At 48.8% G+C, this 18,987-nt stretch overlaps 2 protein-coding genes across 2 annotated transcripts; one reads left to right on the top strand and one right to left on the bottom strand.

Moving 5' to 3' along the window:
* The first annotated feature begins 2,210 nt into the window (after positions 1–2,210).
* LOC114794568 (vesicle-associated membrane protein-associated protein B/C-like) lies at positions 2,211–7,221 on the top strand. The gene is made up of 6 exons (XM_028987212.1): positions 2,211–2,391; positions 3,673–3,825; positions 4,379–4,482; positions 4,883–4,963; positions 5,725–5,880; positions 6,151–7,221. Exons 1-6 carry the CDS (start codon positions 2,334–2,336, stop codon positions 6,316–6,318), a joined length of 720 nt encoding a protein of 239 aa, XP_028843045.1. The 5' UTR covers positions 2,211–2,333; the 3' UTR covers positions 6,319–7,221.
* Positions 7,222–9,394: 2,173 nt separating this feature from the next.
* LOC114794567 (guanine nucleotide-binding protein G(s) subunit alpha-like) lies at positions 9,395–17,678 on the bottom strand. Its single transcript, XM_028987211.1, has 12 exons — positions 16,878–17,678; positions 15,961–16,033; positions 13,717–13,771; positions 13,497–13,616; positions 12,922–13,019; positions 12,778–12,832; positions 12,369–12,442; positions 12,230–12,288; positions 12,015–12,135; positions 10,866–10,996; positions 10,681–10,748; positions 9,395–10,174 (listed from the first exon to the last, which is right to left on the bottom strand). The coding sequence occupies exons 1-12, from the start codon at positions 17,014–17,016 to the stop codon at positions 10,028–10,030; spliced, it is 1,140 nt and encodes a 379-aa protein (XP_028843044.1). The 5' UTR covers positions 17,017–17,678; the 3' UTR covers positions 9,395–10,027.
* Between the last annotated feature and the right edge of the window lie 1,309 nt (positions 17,679–18,987).

Here is an 18,987-nt window from a genome sequence, read left to right as displayed (position 1 = left end):
CGTCGAAAATGTGTCCTCTGCATTTAACCCTGCGTCACCCTGGGCCAGTGGTAGCCTAGTGGGTAAGGAAGTGGACCTGTGAGCGGACCTTGCCAGTTCGAATCCTGAATGCCAAGGTGACACTGAGCAAAATATGGTCCCCACACTCACCACCAAGGGTGATGGATAAATGCAGAGGTTGTATCACCCTGTGTCTGGGGACGGTACCTAAGTGAAGGTAATGTCCAGAGCGACTTACAGTCAGTAGGTACAGGGACAGTCTCCCTGGAGCAATTTAGGGTTAAGTGTCTTGCTCATGGACACAATGGTAAGCGGGATTTGAACCTGGGACTTCTGGTTCATAGGCGAGTGTGTTACCCACTAGGCTACTACCACCCTAACACACAGCAGCACAGCACACAGTGAAATTTGTCCTCTGCATTTAACCCATCACCCTGAGTGAGCAGTGGGCAGCCATGACAGGCACCCGGGGAGCAGTGTGTGGGGATGGTGCTTTGCTCATTGGCACCCCAGTGGCACCTTGGTATTCAAACCGGCAGCTTACGGGGCACCTTGGCGCTTCTGGATTCCGATTACAGGTCCGCTACCTTAACAGCTAGGCCACCACTGGCCCATTGCTTGACTAAAATTAATATAAAATTTGAGGATTATGGGTGGATAGCATCTTCCTGCTCTTTATTGCATCACACCTCTGGACGTGGGTTAAACTCGCGGCGGCGTCCCAGCAGCCTCCAGCTGACTTGTGCTGATACCTGCTTATCACCGTCTGAAGGGGTGGGTGCGGTCCTTCAAAACCGTCCATGTAACTGCACATGTAACACCTACATGCAGAAAAGTGGCAGATGTCATAGAGCATGTTGTTCATTCTTTTTAGAATAGAATAGAATGTCTTTTTGTACCTATATCCATGTACACTGAGATTAAAAGCAGCTCCTTCAGTGAGGACATGTATGTAGGAAATAGTACAAGAAAAATACAAAATACAAAATTCCAGGGTAGAGTGAGCCTGCAAATGGTGTCAGTGCAGGGTTGGGGATGATATAATACTAAGTCCTACAGTTGTAGGGTTGGAGGAGTCCAGGATGTAGTCAGTGTCATGGTTAGATTATGTGTTAGATTACGTGTCCATAATGATGTTACTGGTCCATTTGAAGATCCCTGAAGCTGTAGTTGTAACGGTGGTGGTGGCTGTGGTGACCCTCTGGTTTGTTTCATGGTATGTCCTTGTTAAGCAGTTGTCAGGAACCAGGATTTATTTGCTGGTCTCTTCACTGGGGTCTGCCAGTAGTCTGGACGCTTGATTCCGTGTCTCGGAGAAAAACAAACAGAAGCAGCGGCAGACGGTTGCACTGTACGACCGATACTGAAATATGTGGTTATGGTGGTATATTGGTGCTACAGTGGCCCGGTACCCTAACTAGGACAGCCTAACTAGGGTGAATTTAACTTTGTCTGTGTCTAACAGGGGGACTCTGTGATAAACTGGACTTTATAATTGACACTGCATCAAAATGAAGTGAAATGAGGGTCTAGGACTTTAGCAAAAAGCCAGAGAAAACAGATTTGAGATTGGAAACAGGTTTTGAGATTGGATCATGCCAGTAAACTACAGAGGTGTACAGGCCATGCATTCCAGCCTATTAAAGTGCCAGCGTTGTTGACGGGGTGCCTACATGACGACACGACCTCCACGAACCATCCACTAAGGTGGTAGTAGCCTAGTGGGTAAGACACTCGCCTATGAACCAGAAGACACGGGTTCAAATCCCACTTACTACCATCGTGTCCCTGAGCAAGACACCTTAGGTTGCTCCAGGGAGACTGTCCCTGTAACTACGGATTGTAAGTCGCTCTGAATAAGGGCTTCTGATAAATGCTGTAAATGTAAATGAACCGCGAGGTGGCGCTGTCCAACCGACCACGCTGCGTTATGCGACCGGTTCATCAATTTTGCTGGAAACCATGCAGACGCATGACATCACGTCGAGTAATTACGTCACAACGACCTACGACACAAAACAGTTTATTAAACAAATCAAGGTTTAAAATGCCACGTTACGTGTATTGTTCCTAAAGAATAATGAATAATATTACGAATAATTTACGAACCGCATGTGTTTCATTCCAGTGTTATATATAAATACACCACAATTCGGACGTGTGTTACACAGCAGCGAGTCGGGGGGCGGGGCGAAGCGAAGCGAAGCGGCCCGTGACGTCACGCCGACCCTCCTTCCTGTGTGCGCGCGGCGCTCGGAGCGGAGCTGCACGGTAATCCGCGTCTCGGCGCCACCTCCATCTCCAGCTCGGTCCCGCACGGCAGTCCCCGGGAGATGTCCAGACAGGAGCAGGTCCTGCTGCTGGAGCCGCAGCACGAGCTCCGCTTCCGAGGTGGGTGCAGTCGCGCCGCCGCGGGGCACGACGGGACCGCGCGTCGCGGCAGGCCGCGGTCACTGCGTCTCCGCCGCCCGCCGCGTCGCCGCTGGGTAATGGCTGCTCGCGGCGGCTGGGTGCAGCAGAGGTTGTTTCGGGGTGGCAGCCAGCTGGCCACAAAGTCACCGGTGTGACCCCCGCCCCGCCCCTGTCAGTCTTTTCTTACTGCAGCAGGAGGCATTAAAGGTCCCCTGACGGGGAAATGTCACTTTGTGAGATGATTTAATACGAGTTCCCCGAGCCTGTCTACGGTCCTGCAGTGGCTAGATATGGAGATAGGTGTAAAGAGTGTATTGGTCGTTCTGCTTCACCGTTACCAGAGCGGCATCTCAGATGGTCGGATCTGGAATTTGTCCCCTTATGACGTCATAACAGGAAAGGTTACCTCCTGTTTCCAGAGAATTTGTCACCCCTCCCCTAAGACATTATCTCCACCGACCGTCATGGCTTCCAAACGTGCGAAGCATCGCAGTTGCTCTGTGATTTGAATGTAAAAATTAGCATAAATGTGTGTGTGTGTGTGTGTGTATATATATATCAATCAAAGTGAAGGGATAGTCATTGTGAAACACTGCAGCACACAGTGACAAGGTGAAATGTGTCCTCTGTATTTAACCATCACCCTTGGTGAGCAGTGGGCAGCCGTGACAGGGACCTTCATCAAGGGGACCTCAGTGGCATGTTGGCAGATCGAGATTCGAACCGGCAACCTTCTGATTACGGGCCCGCTTCCTTAACCGCTAGGCCACCACTGCCACTATAATTTCCGCGAATGCCCGGTCAACTTCTATAGGCCACTGTCCTCCTCGCCCCGCCTCTCTCCTCCTCATTAGCATTTAAAGCATCTAAATCTCATTGTTGGACTGGAACAAAGTGGCTGTAATTCTGGACCAGAAGAGACGTCAGATACAGAATTAGGGGACCACTAACACTAATAAAAAAAAATGTCAGGGGACCTTTAAACATAAATTCGAGACACGAGACTCCTGTAATTGTTGTCAGCCTTCTTCCAGAAGCATTCAGGTGGTGACCAGCTGACGTATCTCAAGCGAAAACTCAAGCTAAGCAGGTGTAGGTTGGGCCACCGCTGGGACAGAGGTCCTGGTTGTCGCTGTGGTCAGCAGGGGGCGACACCCATTGGTCAACGTTGATCCTGGGAGCCCCAGTGTCGAGTATTTATCCCAGTTTAGGCATCATTCATAGCTTGATTCTGCGTCTCCTTCTTTACACAACCCACAGGCCCCTTCACAGACGTCATCACGGCAACCCTAAAACTCTCCAACCCCACAGACCAGAATGTGTGCTTCAAGGTGAAGACCACGGCCCCCCGCCGGTACTGTGTGCGGCCCAACAGCGGGGTCATCGAGGCCGGGACCTCCATCAACGTGTCAGGTAGGGGGATTGTGGGACACCCTCGTCACTGCACATCGCACTCAGACACGGACACCTGAAATCAGGAAAACACCAATATGTACACGCCCGCTGTGTCCTTGTTCTCCATGAAAATTATTTTATGATGTATTCATGCATTAATAAGAACCAACGATTGGACCGACAGTAGCAGTTTGACCAGATGCTCAACTAGTTTGAATTTTATTGGGTTTTATGTGACTGTTCAGCTCTACTAAGATCATTGATCAAATGTTAGTGAACACAGCATCATTCCGCTAGAACTAAAGACTAATTGCTGCTCTCTTAATTTAATTATGGAATCATATTCCATTTTCAGCTACCAGAGATTTGACCAATTGTTGTCTATCAAATCTCCACAAATGTGTAAGAACGTGGTGCATGGCACTAGACATGTTGCACAGATGGTGATAATTGCACAATAAGAATGATTGATTGATTTATGGTGTTCCATCACCTCTCCTGATTATTCTGGTGGAGGACAGGCATTGTGGGCCTTTGTGGTTATGACGTGTTACGGTTTGTGTCACTGCAGTGATGCTGCAGCCATTCGACTACGACCCCAGTGAGAAGAGCAAACACAAGTTCATGGTCCAGTCCATGATGGCCCCAGCAGACATGGGGGACATGGAGGGCGTGGTGAGTGCTGTCCTGATCCCGGCGCAACGTTAAAAACCATCTGCTCCTGGATTTTGCTCGTGCGGAGAACTTTTGCTTTTGTTCCCCGGAAACATTCAAACATCAAAACAACAGAAATAGCACAATCACAACCAATATTTATTCTGATCTCGAACTGAAGGGTGTTTTTATTTTTTGGGTCCTTTCATGCACACCTGACAACTGCGGGAAAATGCAAACATGGTTCGGTTTTCCCATGAGGGTATTATCACATATGAAAAGAGAGAGAGAGCGATATATTAGCAAACTTCCCATTGCATTACATCTGTTAAAGGTGAAACATAAATAGTCCAACATTTCTAAAAATGTGATCATGTGACGTCATGGGTTGCTGAAATGGTCCGAATCTTTTCTTGTGCAGTGGAAGGACGCGAAGCCGGAAGAGCTGATGGACTCAAAGCTGAGATGCGTGTTCGAGATGCCGTCTGGAAATGACAAAACCGTGAGTCTTTTCGCGACGCGTCGTATTCTGGTGCAGTGGTAGTAGCCTACTGGGTAACATACTTGCCACGGTGTCCCAGGTTCAAACCCCACTTACTACCATCGCTCTGGATAAGGGCGTCTGATAAATGCTGTAAATGTAAATGTGTGGGCGGAGCTTTGCCTCATTGGCCAGCAGGTATTTGCGTGACAGCTCCGTTCCCCGGAACGCTTATCACTGCGAGATACGTGGCCTTCAAGAACAGATATCAGATATTGATCACATCATAATCAATTGGTTAATTGTAGGTGCAGTTGATCGTGTGCACACATCTCGCGCCATATATGGCCGAAAATGTCTCTCACTGCTGTTCAGAGTTGTGATGGGAGGTTTGGCCCTTTTCAGATGGCAAATATGATTTATCAACACAGAAAGCATTAATATTTGACAAGTAATGCTAAAATATGAGGCTACTGGTGCCGCCAGAACTTCCCATCAAACTGAAAGTCTCACAAGTGAAGCGAATGTTGTCGAAAATCCGACCTCTTATTTCCAACGTCGTATTTCTGTTTGATATTAGAAATAGTTTTGTTTCAAACTTTTGCCACAAATCTGATTCCATGTGGATAAGGCCGCCGGATAAATGCTGTGAATGTATAAAAGCACGCGCGTGCATTTAAATGAACGGGTGAGACGGGATGTCCAGACTGGTGATGGAGACCGTGTCTCCTGGAATCGAGGTAGCGACATCGGATTGGACGTAACGCGCCTTTGTCCCTCAGCACGAGGCGGACGGCAGCAAGGCGCCCTCGTCCTCCTCCCTGCCGAAGTCGGCCAGCGCCTCGCTGGACGACGCGGAGGTGAAGAAGATCATGGAGGAGTGCCGGCGGCTGCAGGTGGAGGTGCAGAAGCTGCGGGAGGAGAACCGACAGATCCGGGTCAGTTGTTCGGTAATCCGCAAATATGGTTTCTTGCCAAAGTGACGCCATTTTCACATAATTCGCATTGAACCAGAGGGATTGGTCTGCTCCGGAGGCCTGAGCCTCTTTAGCACACTTGTTCCTGTAACAGTTTCAAATATATTCAGAAATATTCTAGTAATCTTTAGAATTAATCAAGATCAAATCAACCGTTCGTTGCAAAATCCTGCGGTTAATTGGATAAAATGTAGTTTTCATTCAACTGACCCAGGCTGCCGTCCCCCACAGGAGGACGATGGGCTGAAGAGGAGGAAGGGCCCGGCGATGTCTGCACAGGTCTCCACAGCCCCGCCCAAAGGCACCGCCCTCAGGGAAGAGAGCCTCAGCGCCCGCGTGCTGGCGCTGTGCGTGCTCTTCTTCGTCATCGGCGTCATCCTCGGCAAGCTGGCCTTGTAGACTGAAGGGGGCGGCCGCGTGGGCCGGGCCGGTCGGCAGCATGCGTCCGTGCGGTAGAGGCCGGAGCGGCACACGGGCTCAAAACATGTCATTAAATTATTTAAGGTAACGACGCGGAGCGGTAAGCAGTTGTATAATGGAGAAAAAAAAAAAAAAAAGTCCCAAGTCACAGAGCTTGCCTTCTAACCATGCCCCGCCCCCTCGCCACTTCCTTTGTGTCCCAGGCCCCGCCCATTCCTTTTTGCACAGGTACAGGCGGCCGTGTTAATTAAGGTAACGTTCCTGTAACGATTGCTCCTTGGAGTGCCAGAGCATGATCTACAGCGCCCCGACAGTCTCGTTCTCGTGTTGATTTTACAAAAGCCACGCCCAGGCGACCTCATCCGAGGTCACGCGCCCTTCATGTTAAAGATCATACACTACTGAAGTTTCCACGTATGCACGCCACCGTTTACACCCGTAACACTGCACTTTTTTTTTTTTTTAAAGATCGTTTGTGTGTGATTGGCTGCTGCCTCAGCAACACACTGGAGGTGGGGGCGGAGCACTTGTCCGTCTGTCCCTCCTGCAGCTCACCTGTACTGTAATACATATATATTTTTTTTTAAACGCACATCAGCCATACCTGTGTACTCATCAGCCGCTGGTCCCCTACGCCAGTCCTGGGTGGGCGGGGCCCTGCTCAGCTTGGCTCTCTGCCTGTTCTGCCACTCCTGACCCGGTTCAGGAAGCGGGTGAGGAGGTTGGTCAGGATCCCGGCCCTGCAGGACTGGAGCTGCGGACCGATGGGCTGTCACGAGCTTTGTAAAGCGCTGAATACTAATGGACTCACTGTTCTGGGCGTATTTTTTTTCTGTTGTGTTTTAAGATGACAACATTAAAAACTGTCTACCCCGAATGGGACCATTGTGTGTACGCTGTCACATTTGTCTCACCTTTAATTTAAATTGAAAGGTCCCGACATGAAAATGTGGCTTTGTGAGATGATTTAACATTTGTCCCCTTATGACGACATAAGGGGAAAGGTTACCTCCCGTTTCTCAAGCTTTTTCCACCCGGAGAATTTCCATTATCTCCGCTGACCGCCATGGCATCCAAACATGTGAAGCATTACAGTCGCACTGTGATCGGATGTAAAAATCAGCACAAATGTTTTTTTTTTTCGTTCAATCACGCGAGACTCTGAATAACCGGTGGGTTCATTTTATTTTTTCTGGAAAAATGGCGACACGACTTCCTGTCTGTGCCAAACATTGAGGTGGATGGTGTTGATGACATCATTTCTACCAATCCCTGCTCAACTTCTATTGGCCGCTCTCCTCCTCGACCCGCCTCTCTCCTCATTAGCATTTAAAGCTACAGACGGTGAAACGGCGCGTCCTGGGAAATCTCATTGTGGAACTGGATCAAAGTGGCTAATTCTGGAAAGAAACTTCAGATACAGAATTAGGGGACCAACAAGATCAGTATACATATATCTAAAAATAAAGGGAACACTTACATGGTGTTGTTTAACTCCAAATCAATCAGACTTCTGTGAAATCAAACTGTCCACTTAGGAAGCAACACTGATTGAAAATCAATTTTACATCCTGTTGTGCAAACTGAATAGACAACAGGTGGAGATTTTAGGCAATTAGCAAGACGTCCCCAATAAAGGCGTGGCCCTGTAGGTGGTGACAACTTCTCACTTCCGATGCTTTCTATCCTCTATCCTTTCTATCCTTTTTGACCTCTTTCCCCCGACCTGAATCCAATTGAGCACATCTGGGACATTATGTCTCGCTCCATCCACCAACACCACGTTGCACCACAGGACATCCCTCAGGAGACCATCCGCAACCTCATCAGGAGCATGACCAGGCGTTGTAGGGAGGTCATACAGGCACATGGAGGCCACGCACAATACTGAGCCTCATTTTGACTTGTTTTAAGGACGTTACATCAAAGTTGGATCAGCCTGCAGTGTTTTTCCTCTTTAATTTTTTTAGTGTGACTACAAATCCAGAAAAGTATTTAATAAGAATATTTCATCCATTCAGATCTAGGATTTCTGTGTTTTTTGATCAGCGTTATAAATATAATTAATGTCGGGGGACCTTTAAAATCCCAATCCGGTCCTGGCTTTCATTCCTCCCAGGGTTTCTGGAGGGTGGAGCCTCCACACATGAAAAAAAACACTCTGCATTCCTGTACTAAGTATGCACTGTAGTACCGCAGTGTGCTTTGATACCATAGAAGAAACTCATATGATGAGGACATCCACCTGACCAGTGGATGTATTGGTGGAAGGCTTAGGTGTCCATGATGACACCTGAAGCTGCATGATAGTTTTGTTCAACGTTAGACTCGGTTGGTCCATAACCCATAAGTCCATTTATTTCCTAAACCTGCAAATCCCGGTACGGAGCACAACTTACCATCTTCACCAGTCCACATGGCTGTAGAAAATGAAATTACCGACCAATTCCCTCTGTCCAAGTGTGTCTTCAAGACAGACGAAAACCACGAGCTCTTGGTTTGGTCCATTCTGAACCATTGTAGTAGGATGAGGATGGAAGATGATGTTCCAGGTCCATATAGATATTATTACAAAACAGTCTAGACAGCCACAGTCTACAGACGCATTAAAAGCTGACCTGAGATCTCCAGCTCTGGTGAAGAACAAGAACCGACATCAGCTGGTACGTAGAGTTCCACACTGGCCCGTGGCGTCTGGTCCGAGGAGAGTTTTTAACTCCAGTCTGTACTGGTCTGAATTTTATTTTCCGTTATAGAACACGTGCGAACACACAAAAATAAAATAAAAAAAAACGGGGCGGGGGGGGGGGGGCATCGTCACAGCGCCGTGTCTGACGATCAGAAGGTTGGTGACGGGCGTGGCCGTCAAGCAGGCCATGGACACAGTCATCACCAAGGCACAGGGATCTTCTACAAGTTTTTTTTTTTTTTTTTTTCTCAATAAAGTTGTACAAAAGAATACATTTTACAGTCTGTACAAGAATAATAGTCCAGCAGTAAAATAGAGGAGGACAGGAGGAGGGGACACAGGGAACAGTGGATGAGTGAGAATACATTTGTCCCATTTATCATATATGTCATTTCTTTTTTTTTTTTTTTCATAACTTTTATAAGTCTCTGACCACAAAAGACAGTAGTGATATAGGAGGAGACTTCAGGGGACAGAATGACAAAGTAGGGGCAGGAGGAGATGGAGGGACGGCGAGAGCGAGTCGGGCAGAAGAGAGGCCGCGCGAACGAATGGCACAACAGTCTGACAGCTGACTGAGGGATTGTGGGAGTTTTAAGTGCCAGTCTCCGTCCCTTTAGTGCCCTGCCGTCAACATCTGGTGGGCACCAGGGGCGCGTCTGAACGTCCGGGACAATCGTTCCGTTGCGGTTCCTTCCATCCTGCAGCTCCAGGCTCACGTTTCAGCCAACGTCCATGCAGATTACGATAACTGAGTGTGTGTGTGTGCATGTTTTGAACAGTGTGGGAAGGTGTGTGTGTGTGTGTGTGTGTAAGTGTGCTTATGACAATAGGGCATGGCTGTTAAAAAGTAGTGTGTGTGTGTGTGTGTGTGTGTGAGAGAGAGAGAAAATGGCAATATTGTCTCAGAGTTGTCAGGGGTCAACAGCGGGGGTCACAGTCTCCGCCCCCTCCAATCGTGAGAACTCTTTCAGAAGTCAGTGCGCACGCCTCCTCCAATCACAAGAGCTCGTACTGGCGCAGGTGCATCCTCTGGATGATGTCGCGGCAGTCGTTGAAGACGCGGCGGATGTTCTCCGTGTCCACGGCGCAGGTGAAGTGGGGGTAGCAGTAATGGCGGCCGTCTCCGCTGGCGGTGCTGATCCTCTGCAGGGGGGGGGCAGGAGAGGCGCAAATTACTACCGACTGGCCACGCCCACGTCCAGCCCTCTGGGGCAAACTGGACTATACAAGAACACCCGTTTTCATAACCATTTAAGTGAGACAGCAGCCTGTGTTGCCAGGTTTTCATACTTAACACGTCATTTAATTTAACTGGGGCTGGGCTCTACAAACTCATGAATGATCTCCTGCAAGCAAAAAAAAAACATTGTATTGCTGCCGTTCTCCATACACGTAAGGTCACCGGATCATGAAAATAAGAAAAATCTGCAATAAAGAGTGTTTAGGTAAATGAATATTTGGCCTTTTCTTCTTCATATTTTGCTTAAAGGCAGAATAAGCATGAAGCATCTGGAATTGCTCTGTTTAATGCTGAAACACCTCACCTCCTCCTTAACGACCTCTGAGGTCTTTTTTTTTTTTTTTACTTTGCATTCTTCATTAAAACCCTACGTCCGGCACGGATCAGTCTGCCACCGCGCCGCACTCACCAGAAACTCGTCTCGAATGAAGTACTTCGCTCTGGTCACCCTGGCATCCTCGCCTGCCTCAGGGGTCGCTGAAGCAGAGACCGAGAAACAGTCGGTGTGGTACACGAATAGCAACACACATCAGAACAGCTTTGAATTATGGCAGCATTGGGAATAAAAAGGGTGGAGAATCAATCATTTTTCACCATCATCTGGCGTGGTGTAGCGGGCAAACTCGGGAAAGTACTCTTCGATCCTGGACTTCCCTGCCAGAACCTTCTCAGCCAGCAGGTCCTGCTTGTTGAGGAACAGAATGACGGAGATGGTCCTCAACCATCTGGAAGAGAGGATCAGCATAAAAATGATTATAATCACCAGGGACAAAAAAAAAAAAAAACATATCTGCAGACAACAGCTGCAGATAACAGCTGGAACATGTTATTGCATTATGATGCATTACAGCAACAATATATCAAGATACAGATGCTACGGCACACAAGATAAGATTAATGATTTTCACCTAACAGTACTGTTTTAGGTGAAAGAACTGCAGACAAATTATAATTGAAAATATTACTTTCAGAACATAAATAAATCATGACATTAGCAGTTTAACAAGGAACTTGGGGAAAAAAAAAAAAAAAAAAAAAAAAAAAAAAAAAGAGGTTACACAAAAAAAAAATAAAAAAGTTAGAAAGTGACCTTGACTGTCCGGGATTTGAACCTGCAACCCTTCGGTGACAAGTTCATTACCCGCCAGGCCACCACAGCTCCAAAAGAATAGTAAATCAGGTGTCCCAGCAGGTAACGGTTACGAAAGTGAAGCGATTGTCATTATGATACACTGCAGCGCAGCACACGGTGACACAACAGAATGTGTATTCTGCTTTTAACCATCACCGGGGTGAGCACCGATTTAATTTTTGACTTAACTTTTGAGCTGGTGCACCAAGTGCAAAAAGTCAGTCTAGAGCCCTGTGCTGGCATCTTACCAGCCACATCACATTTGGGAAGAAGTGTCTACCGGAGAAATCAACAGGTGGGTCACCAAAAAAAAAAAAAAAAAAAAAGGTGGAGTCTGTTTAATCCCCTTACCAGTAGGTGGCGATAGTTCCCTGTAATGAGAGTTTCTAATATGCTAATTGCAGGTACAGTGACTAAATTAGATATGGACTGGTACTGAATTTCTAACATGACTACCGAAGAGTTTTGGCTTTAATTCAAATTCTTTAAAAGAGAATTCATTATTCTATATATGCTTTTCTGTGTCGCCACTCGCCTGTCATTTTGGTTGTTGGGGTGTCCCCTTCTTGAGAATGAATAAATGTGACATGTTGCATGCGTGTGGCGCTCACCGGTTGTTCCAGATGTTTTTGAAGAGATTGAGGGCTTCCTGCAGGCGGTTGGTCTGATTGTCCTCTCGTATCACCATGTTGTAACTGCTACTGGCCACAACGAAAATGATGGCCGTTACGTCTGCGGGGGGACAGAGGGACATCCGATAAACATCTTACCGTGCCGCCGCCGCGACACACACACGCAGCGTTCACATCGCGGGCGTCGGCCCTACCGTTGAAACACTGGATCCATTTCCGCCGCTCGTCCCGCTGTCCCCCCACGTCGAACATACTGCGAACACACACGCGCGGACCGGTTAGCGGCAGAGCGTCCGCAGCCTGAAGACGCCCCCGGGGGACGCTGATACTCACTGGAAGTTGACCTTGTCCACCTGGAACCTGGTCTCGAAGATGCCAGACGTGAGAACTCTGCAGCGCAGCAGGTCCTGGTGGGAGGAAAATCGCGTTCAAGGTTGCCACTTTTTATTTATACCGGAACAACGTGCAGCGAAATGCATCCTGAAGTTGTAAAAATGAAGAAAAGTCGAACAACGGGGGGAAATAAAACAGAAGCGGCGAGCTAAAACGCAGCCAAGTTCGCCGTACGGGCATCGACCATCAGCTGTAGAAGGTGCTGGGACGCGGAACCAACGGGACTATGCACTTCCGGAACGTTCTATGTTTATTGGGTATTCCAAAAACTTTATGGACTCTTATGAAAACCCAGATTTTTAATGAGCGTTTCATTTGCGCCGGTAGGAAGATCCCGACAGGTCCTTACCTGGTCAGAGGGGGTGTAGTCGCTCTGTTTGACGATGTCGATCTTATCTAAAAAGCTGCAGGGGACAATGACAATGCGTCAACGACGGGGTTAACCCACACGGACGGAGGAAGGAAGCGCGTGGCGAGGGCGCACGCTACTTACTACTGAGCGCAGTCTATGAGCTGATACTCGTTGGACCTCTCGAAGCAGGCCTTCACCCCTTCATCCTGCCAGAGGGTCTTGGCGTGCTCATAAAACTCCTGACAGACGCACACACAGAGTTTACGGTTATCCCGTCCTAAAACTAAAGGACCTCAAAGACTTGAACATGTTGAGATGTTCAGATCTGAATATTATATTTCTATTCTATTTATTCTATAAATCTTTCAAAATCAACTTGTCATGGTGGAGCATCTGTAGTGCTTTTGGGATGATGTGTGTGTGTGTGTGTGTGTGTGTGTGTGTGTGTGTGTGGTGCTACAGGGACACAACAGACAGTCCCATTCAGAGCTAAGGGCCCTGGAGAGTGGTGATTAGGGACCAGATCCACACTAATTAGAGAAGCGCTGAGAGATCTCTCTCTCTAACTCTCTCACACACACACACACACACACACACACACACTCATGACAATTAATACAGATAATAGAAATCCAAGGGGAACCTTTATTAAATAAATAATACTTTGGAGCTTTGGTTCCCCGCAGAACGCACATGTGGGTGGGGCAAGTACTCACGGGGGGGAAGTCGAAATCCTTCTGATTGGCCAAGTTGAGGACGTACTCGATCCTCCATTGGTTAGCAGGACAGGCGAGTTGCACGGGCGGGACCAGGCGGCTCATGGCCGTCACGATGGTCTAGAGAGATCAATACGTGCTCCGTTTTTCCACGCGTCCGTACATATTCACACACATCGTTCAGAAGACTTGATGAACGGTGAAGGAAGTATTTACTTACCTCTATTGCCTCCTTAATGTTGTTCTTAATGTCCTGAATCTTCTGCTTTTTCTCTCTACATAAAGACAGAGAGCGTTAGCAGCGGAACTTCATCTCAAACGGACCGTCAAAATTAGGCGTGGAAACAGTCACACGTCCAGATTTGAATCAGATTCTTCATCAAATGACTCGTGGAATTCAATTTGAAAAATTTGCTGAGCAAGGTGCTGAGGCGTGGTCCCCCGCGTTTATTTGCCCAGGTAACCTCGGCACCACCTGACCAAACCTCTACAGGCATGCGGGAGCGGTGCGCAACACAAACAAACGTCCTCAAGGACACGTACGTGCACCAGATCGGACCTTCAACACTGCCACTATAAAGCGGAATGATGTCAGCGGGTGGTAGTGGCCTAGCGGGTAACACACTCGCCTATGAACCAGAGGACCCAGGTTCGAACCCCACTTACTACCATCGTGTCCCTGAGCAGGACACTTAACCCTGAGTGTCTCCAGGGGGGACTGTCCCTGTAACTACTGGTTGTAAGTCGCTCTGGATAAGGCCGTCTGGTAAATGCCGTAAATGTAAATGACAGATTATCAGTACATGGGCCATAGCGACAGTTACATTACCGATCGTTCGTTCGAAATTGACCACGAACTTCTGGTCTATAGTACCTATCTTTTCCGCATGATTCGCTGCGTGTAAATCTGTTTTATTGACTGGCTAGTTGTTTCGCATGTCGTAAATGTATTAAATGTTCAAATCCCGGCCACCGTTGTCATGTGATGGCGACCGCAAGTACAACACATACAAGTCTCCGAGACCAACTCCTGTTCTTACGTGGCGCACGGTGAGATAAAATAAATACAGAGAATTTATTATTGCAGGGGGTTCATTAGCACGACACTCGCCATCCAAAGCCACGCCCACCCCGCAAAGCAGCACGTTTCACAAGTCGTATGTGCTAGTAGCCTAGCGGGTAACACACTCGCCTATGAACCAGAATCCCACTTACTACCATCGTGTCCCTGAGCAGGACACTTAACCCTGAGTGTCTCCAGGGGGGGGACTGTCCCTGTAACTACTGGTTGTAAGTCGCTCTGGATAAGGGTGTCTGGTAAATGCTGTAAATGTATGTGCGACGTCACAACAGCCCGGGTGGGAATGGTTACGGGGTCGGGTGTCGGTGAACTTGTACTAAAAAACGCAACGACATCCTATTTCTATCCAGTAGTACATCTTGATTAAAATGTCTCGTTTATTATTGGACAAACAACATTTGCAGTTATGTAAAGATTAAGTAATTAGTATTTTATGATGGCAATGAGTTTTTAGTGATAGGCAAGCAAGTGAAATTTACATATATCTAAATATAGATCACAGTAATCGCAATATGACTTTTCCCTCAAACCGTGCTGCCCTATCAAAAATACATAATTCCCATAATTCATTTAGTCCCCCCCCCCCCAACTGTTTCACCTACATCACTGGAACCCTTAAAAAGGTCAAGAGGGCAAAGTTGAGAGGGGGCGTCGGGCCCTTCTGACCGAAATTAACACTTAAACTGCTCGATTTCACTTCATTTGCCTGACAGGTGCAATTAATTCTCATCAAATCTTGTTCGATTAGAACTTCCCGTATAGTTCGGCGGTTGGGATTCCGTGTTTTCGCGCGAGTGGCCAAGGTTCCACTCCAGGTGCGGGAGTTCATCACTTTACTGCGGCCGCGGTCGCCGGTTCGAATCCCAGAACCGCCAACTGCTGAGGTCCGCTCGATGAAGGCGCCCCGTCCCCACACGCTGCTCCCCGGGCGCCCGTCATGGCTGCCCACTGCTCACCAAGGGTGACGGTTAAATACAGAGGACGCGTTTGGCAGATCTGAGCTGGCACGGCGTCGCCTCAAAAAAACTAAATCGCACTTTGTTTAGATCCGTAAACCAAACCGCACTCCCGCACCGGTCGTAAAAAAGGGGACGATCATCAGATCAGGGGAAGTCGGAAGCATCAAGGTAAACGTCCGGCCATTTGGTTGGGAGTAGATGTTGCCTCCCTCAATATTCAGAACGGTCACCTCTCCTGTTCAGGATCTCAACCAAAACGAAACGTCGCGGGGACTCTCGGGGTCACGTGACTGCTTGAGAACCAATCCCATCGCAGCTTCTTTGTCCAGTAAAGTGTGTGAACCACGATGGCTGAAGGGACGCTGGGCGGCCGTCGAAGATGTTCATGGTGATGTAGGACTCCAGCCAGGGACGAGGTACTCACTCAGCGTTGAAGCCATTGACGTGCAGGATCCGCATCTGCTTCACTATGGTGCTTTTCCCAGATTCCCCAGCGCCTGAAGAGAAAAGGGGGCGGAGTCAGCTCATCAGAAAATGACCTTCATGCTCCTCCTCCTCCTCCTCCTCCTGTACAATTACAGAAGTTCTTATACAAACATCTGACGATTGGATGGCGTCGATGGTAGACGCCGGAAATTCCCCTCCAAAAAAGTATTGAGTATGAAATAAAAATCCATTAAACTGGAAAATAATTCTTCTTGATGTCTAGTTAAGTCATGATTAAATGGGCATTACGACGCATTACCAACTTTTTAGGTGTTTTCAATTTGTTCAAATAAACCACCACCCAACGGCCGTTATTAACCGGATCCGTTTCCCCCACGTTGTCCTCGATATGCGACAAAGTACGAGAGGACGAGCCTGCCAGCGTGGCTCCAGCAGGTGGACCAGGGCCGGGCCCGTTTCCACCGACATCGCGCCAGGCCTCTCCGGCAGGTACGGGACCAGAGACCCGATGGGGCTGCGCGGGAAGGCGAACAACAAAACACGTCTTGCGGTACAAACGCAAACGCCAAAAAGGGGACGAGCCTGTGATTGACGGCTCTCACACGCCCTACTTCCTCGTCGTGTCACATGGCACCAGCGATGTTGCCAGACGTGTGACCGGTTCAGCCCTCATGCGTCCAAAAGTGCAGAAAATGTTCTAACGTAAGAATCGAGGACATTTCCCCCCTGAAACCCCGGTTTTGGGTTCACCCCAAAAACACACTATTTCCCCATTTAATATGGACATTAAAAACACACAAACGTGCTTAATATCGGGGGGGGGGACCCCAGAGTAAAGGTTCGAGAGAGTCGGGGGGCTCGGGGTTAAAGGTCGCGGGGTCCCCGGCGGCTCACCCAGCAGCAGCAGCCGGTGCGTGGCGCGGTAGATCTGCTTGTCCTTCTGCAGCTGCTTCTCGATCTTCTTGTTCGCCTCCCGCTGGGCCTTCTCCTCGTTGCGCTGGTCCTCCGTCTTGCTGTTGCCCAGGCAGCCCATGTTCCCGGCTGGGGCGGCGGGGCCGAGTCCCGGACGCGGAGGAGAACCGCCGGAGAGCGAAAGGAAATCGGAGACGGCGGATGACGACACCGGGTCACGGCGCGCAGGGCCTCGGGCATCGACGGTTAAAAAGCCTCCGTCCTGCGTGTGCGGCGGCCCGGTCCATTTCAGCGCGGCAGGCCCCGCGTCAGGGCCTCGGCAGCGCCATGCTGCCGCGGCGGGGAAAGGGGCTCCGGGAACCGCGGGGCTGTTTTTTTCCCCCCGGGCCAGGGGCCTCCTCCTCCTGCGCCTCCGGCCGCGTTCAGTCGGCGGATTCGCGGATTTTCACGGCCGACGCGGCGGTCGGTCGGAGCCCGGATGCCGCGCCGATGGCGGAACGCTGCGGATCTGCGCGATTTTCTCGCTTCTTCGGCGCCCCGGCCGCGCTGACAGCTCTGCGCTCCGCGGCGGGGACGCACATGTGGCTGGAAGGCGCCGGACGCGACTCGGGCCCGCGGGCCGACGGCTTCCTCCCCCGGGCGGGCCGCGGGGGACCTCGGGCGCGGAAAACGGCGGGATCCGCGGCGTTATTTCGCCCCTTTTCTCCGGTAATTGGACATTGAGGCTGGCGGCGCTGGAGAAGTGGGGTGGGGCAAACAGCTCACACGGAACCCTGGGAACGGACGGGCTCTGGTCACGTGGCCAGGCGGCGACGTCATGACGTCACCAGGCGGCGCGCTCTTCGAAGTGTTCGCAATGAACAATTAATGACACAATAAAACAATCTAATCATTGTTTTTCTTTTTTGTCTATCAAGAAATAAGACTATAGTCTAATTTATATATATATATAATATAACATAATGAGGCTATATACACACACACACACATATATATATATATATGTGTGTGTGTGTGTGTGTGTGTATATAGCCTCATTATAAGACTATAGACTAATAAGACACTGGGTAACACTCGCCTATGAACCAGAAGACCCAGGTTCGAACCCCACTTACTACCATCGTGTCCCTGAGCAAGACACTTAACCCTGAGTGTCTCCAGGGGAGGACTGTTCCCGTAACTACTGGTTGTAAGTCGCTCTGGACAAGGGCGTCTGGTAAATTTCTATTCCAACGAGAATTACATTGTGCCCGTGAAAATAATAAAGTTTAATTAATAAATCAATGAATTATATATTTTCCCCAGTTATTATCATTATTGCAGCAGGACAAACTGAGTTAGAATTGATGCTTTTCTCTGTGCTTTGTCCGTGATGAACTGGAGTATCTTGTTCAAGGTTCAGAGGTTTGCGTATACAAACGCGGTCTAGCAGGTAAGGACCTGTAATCGTAAGGTCGTGGGTTCGAATCCCGAACCGCCAAGGTGCCACTGAGCACAGCATCGTCCCCACACACTGCTCCCCATTTGTGTCACCGTGTGCTGTGCACAGCTGGAGTGTTTCACAATGACAACCACTTCATTTCAAAAATTCACTTCAAAAATCTAAAGCTGCATTGCAGCAAGCGGACTGGACAGGAAATGTAACATGATCAGAAACGTGGTGGTAAAGTACCAAGTGTTGTATAAGTATTAGAATGTCCTACTATGTCCTAAAATGTATATATGAAATGCCCTTTTTATTTCCCTGTTTGTGACTTTTTAATGTTGAAATTGCGTATTTTAAATACAACCCACAATAAAGAATGTCCAGTCCTGCGAAGGTGTTCAAGGCGGAGAAACTACGGTTCACGTGGTTCATGTTATTCGTTTAATAAATATTAGTTGGATGATGAGCACAGCGACTGATGATAAAAGGGAAAGTTCTGGAACTGCAGGCCTGGAGCAGCCAGTAGCGCCCCTCTGTGTTGGAACGTCGGTACTGCACCCAGCGCCTCAGTTCTGACCACGTGCTCTACTAATGAATGTAATTAACCGGAAGAGTATACGGCCTGAATCTTGTATTTGAATGTAAATGTGAATGAATATTCCACAA

Source organism: Denticeps clupeoides, chromosome 7 (genome assembly GCF_900700375.1).
Source record: "Denticeps clupeoides chromosome 7, fDenClu1.1, whole genome shotgun sequence".
Taxonomy (NCBI): Eukaryota; Metazoa; Chordata; class Actinopteri; order Clupeiformes; family Denticipitidae; genus Denticeps; species Denticeps clupeoides.
This window is presented reverse-complemented; position numbering and strand designations above follow the sequence as displayed.

Excerpts from the sequence above, each read along its gene's own strand:
- LOC114794568 (XM_028987212.1), top strand. The coding sequence starts at position 2,334 with ATGTCCAGACAGGAGCAGGTCCTGCTGCTGGAGCCGCAGCACGAGCTC. Across the intron at positions 2,392-3,672 it reads GCACGAGCTCCGCTTCCGAG|GCCCCTTCACAGACGTCATC; the intron begins GTGGGTGCAGTC and ends CACAACCCACAG. Across the intron at positions 5,881-6,150 it reads AGGAGAACCGACAGATCCGG|GAGGACGATGGGCTGAAGAG; the intron begins GTCAGTTGTTCG and ends CGTCCCCCACAG.
- LOC114794567 (XM_028987211.1), bottom strand. The coding sequence starts at position 17,016 with ATGGGCTGCCTGGGCAACAGCAAGACGGAGGACCAGCGCAACGAGGAG. Across the intron at positions 13,772-15,960 it reads GTCAATGGCTTCAACGCTGA|AGAGAAAAAGCAGAAGATTC; the intron begins GTGAGTACCTCG and ends GTCTTTATGTAG. Across the intron at positions 13,020-13,496 it reads AGGATTTCGACTTCCCCCCC|GAGTTTTATGAGCACGCCAA; the intron begins GTGAGTACTTGC and ends TGCGTCTGTCAG.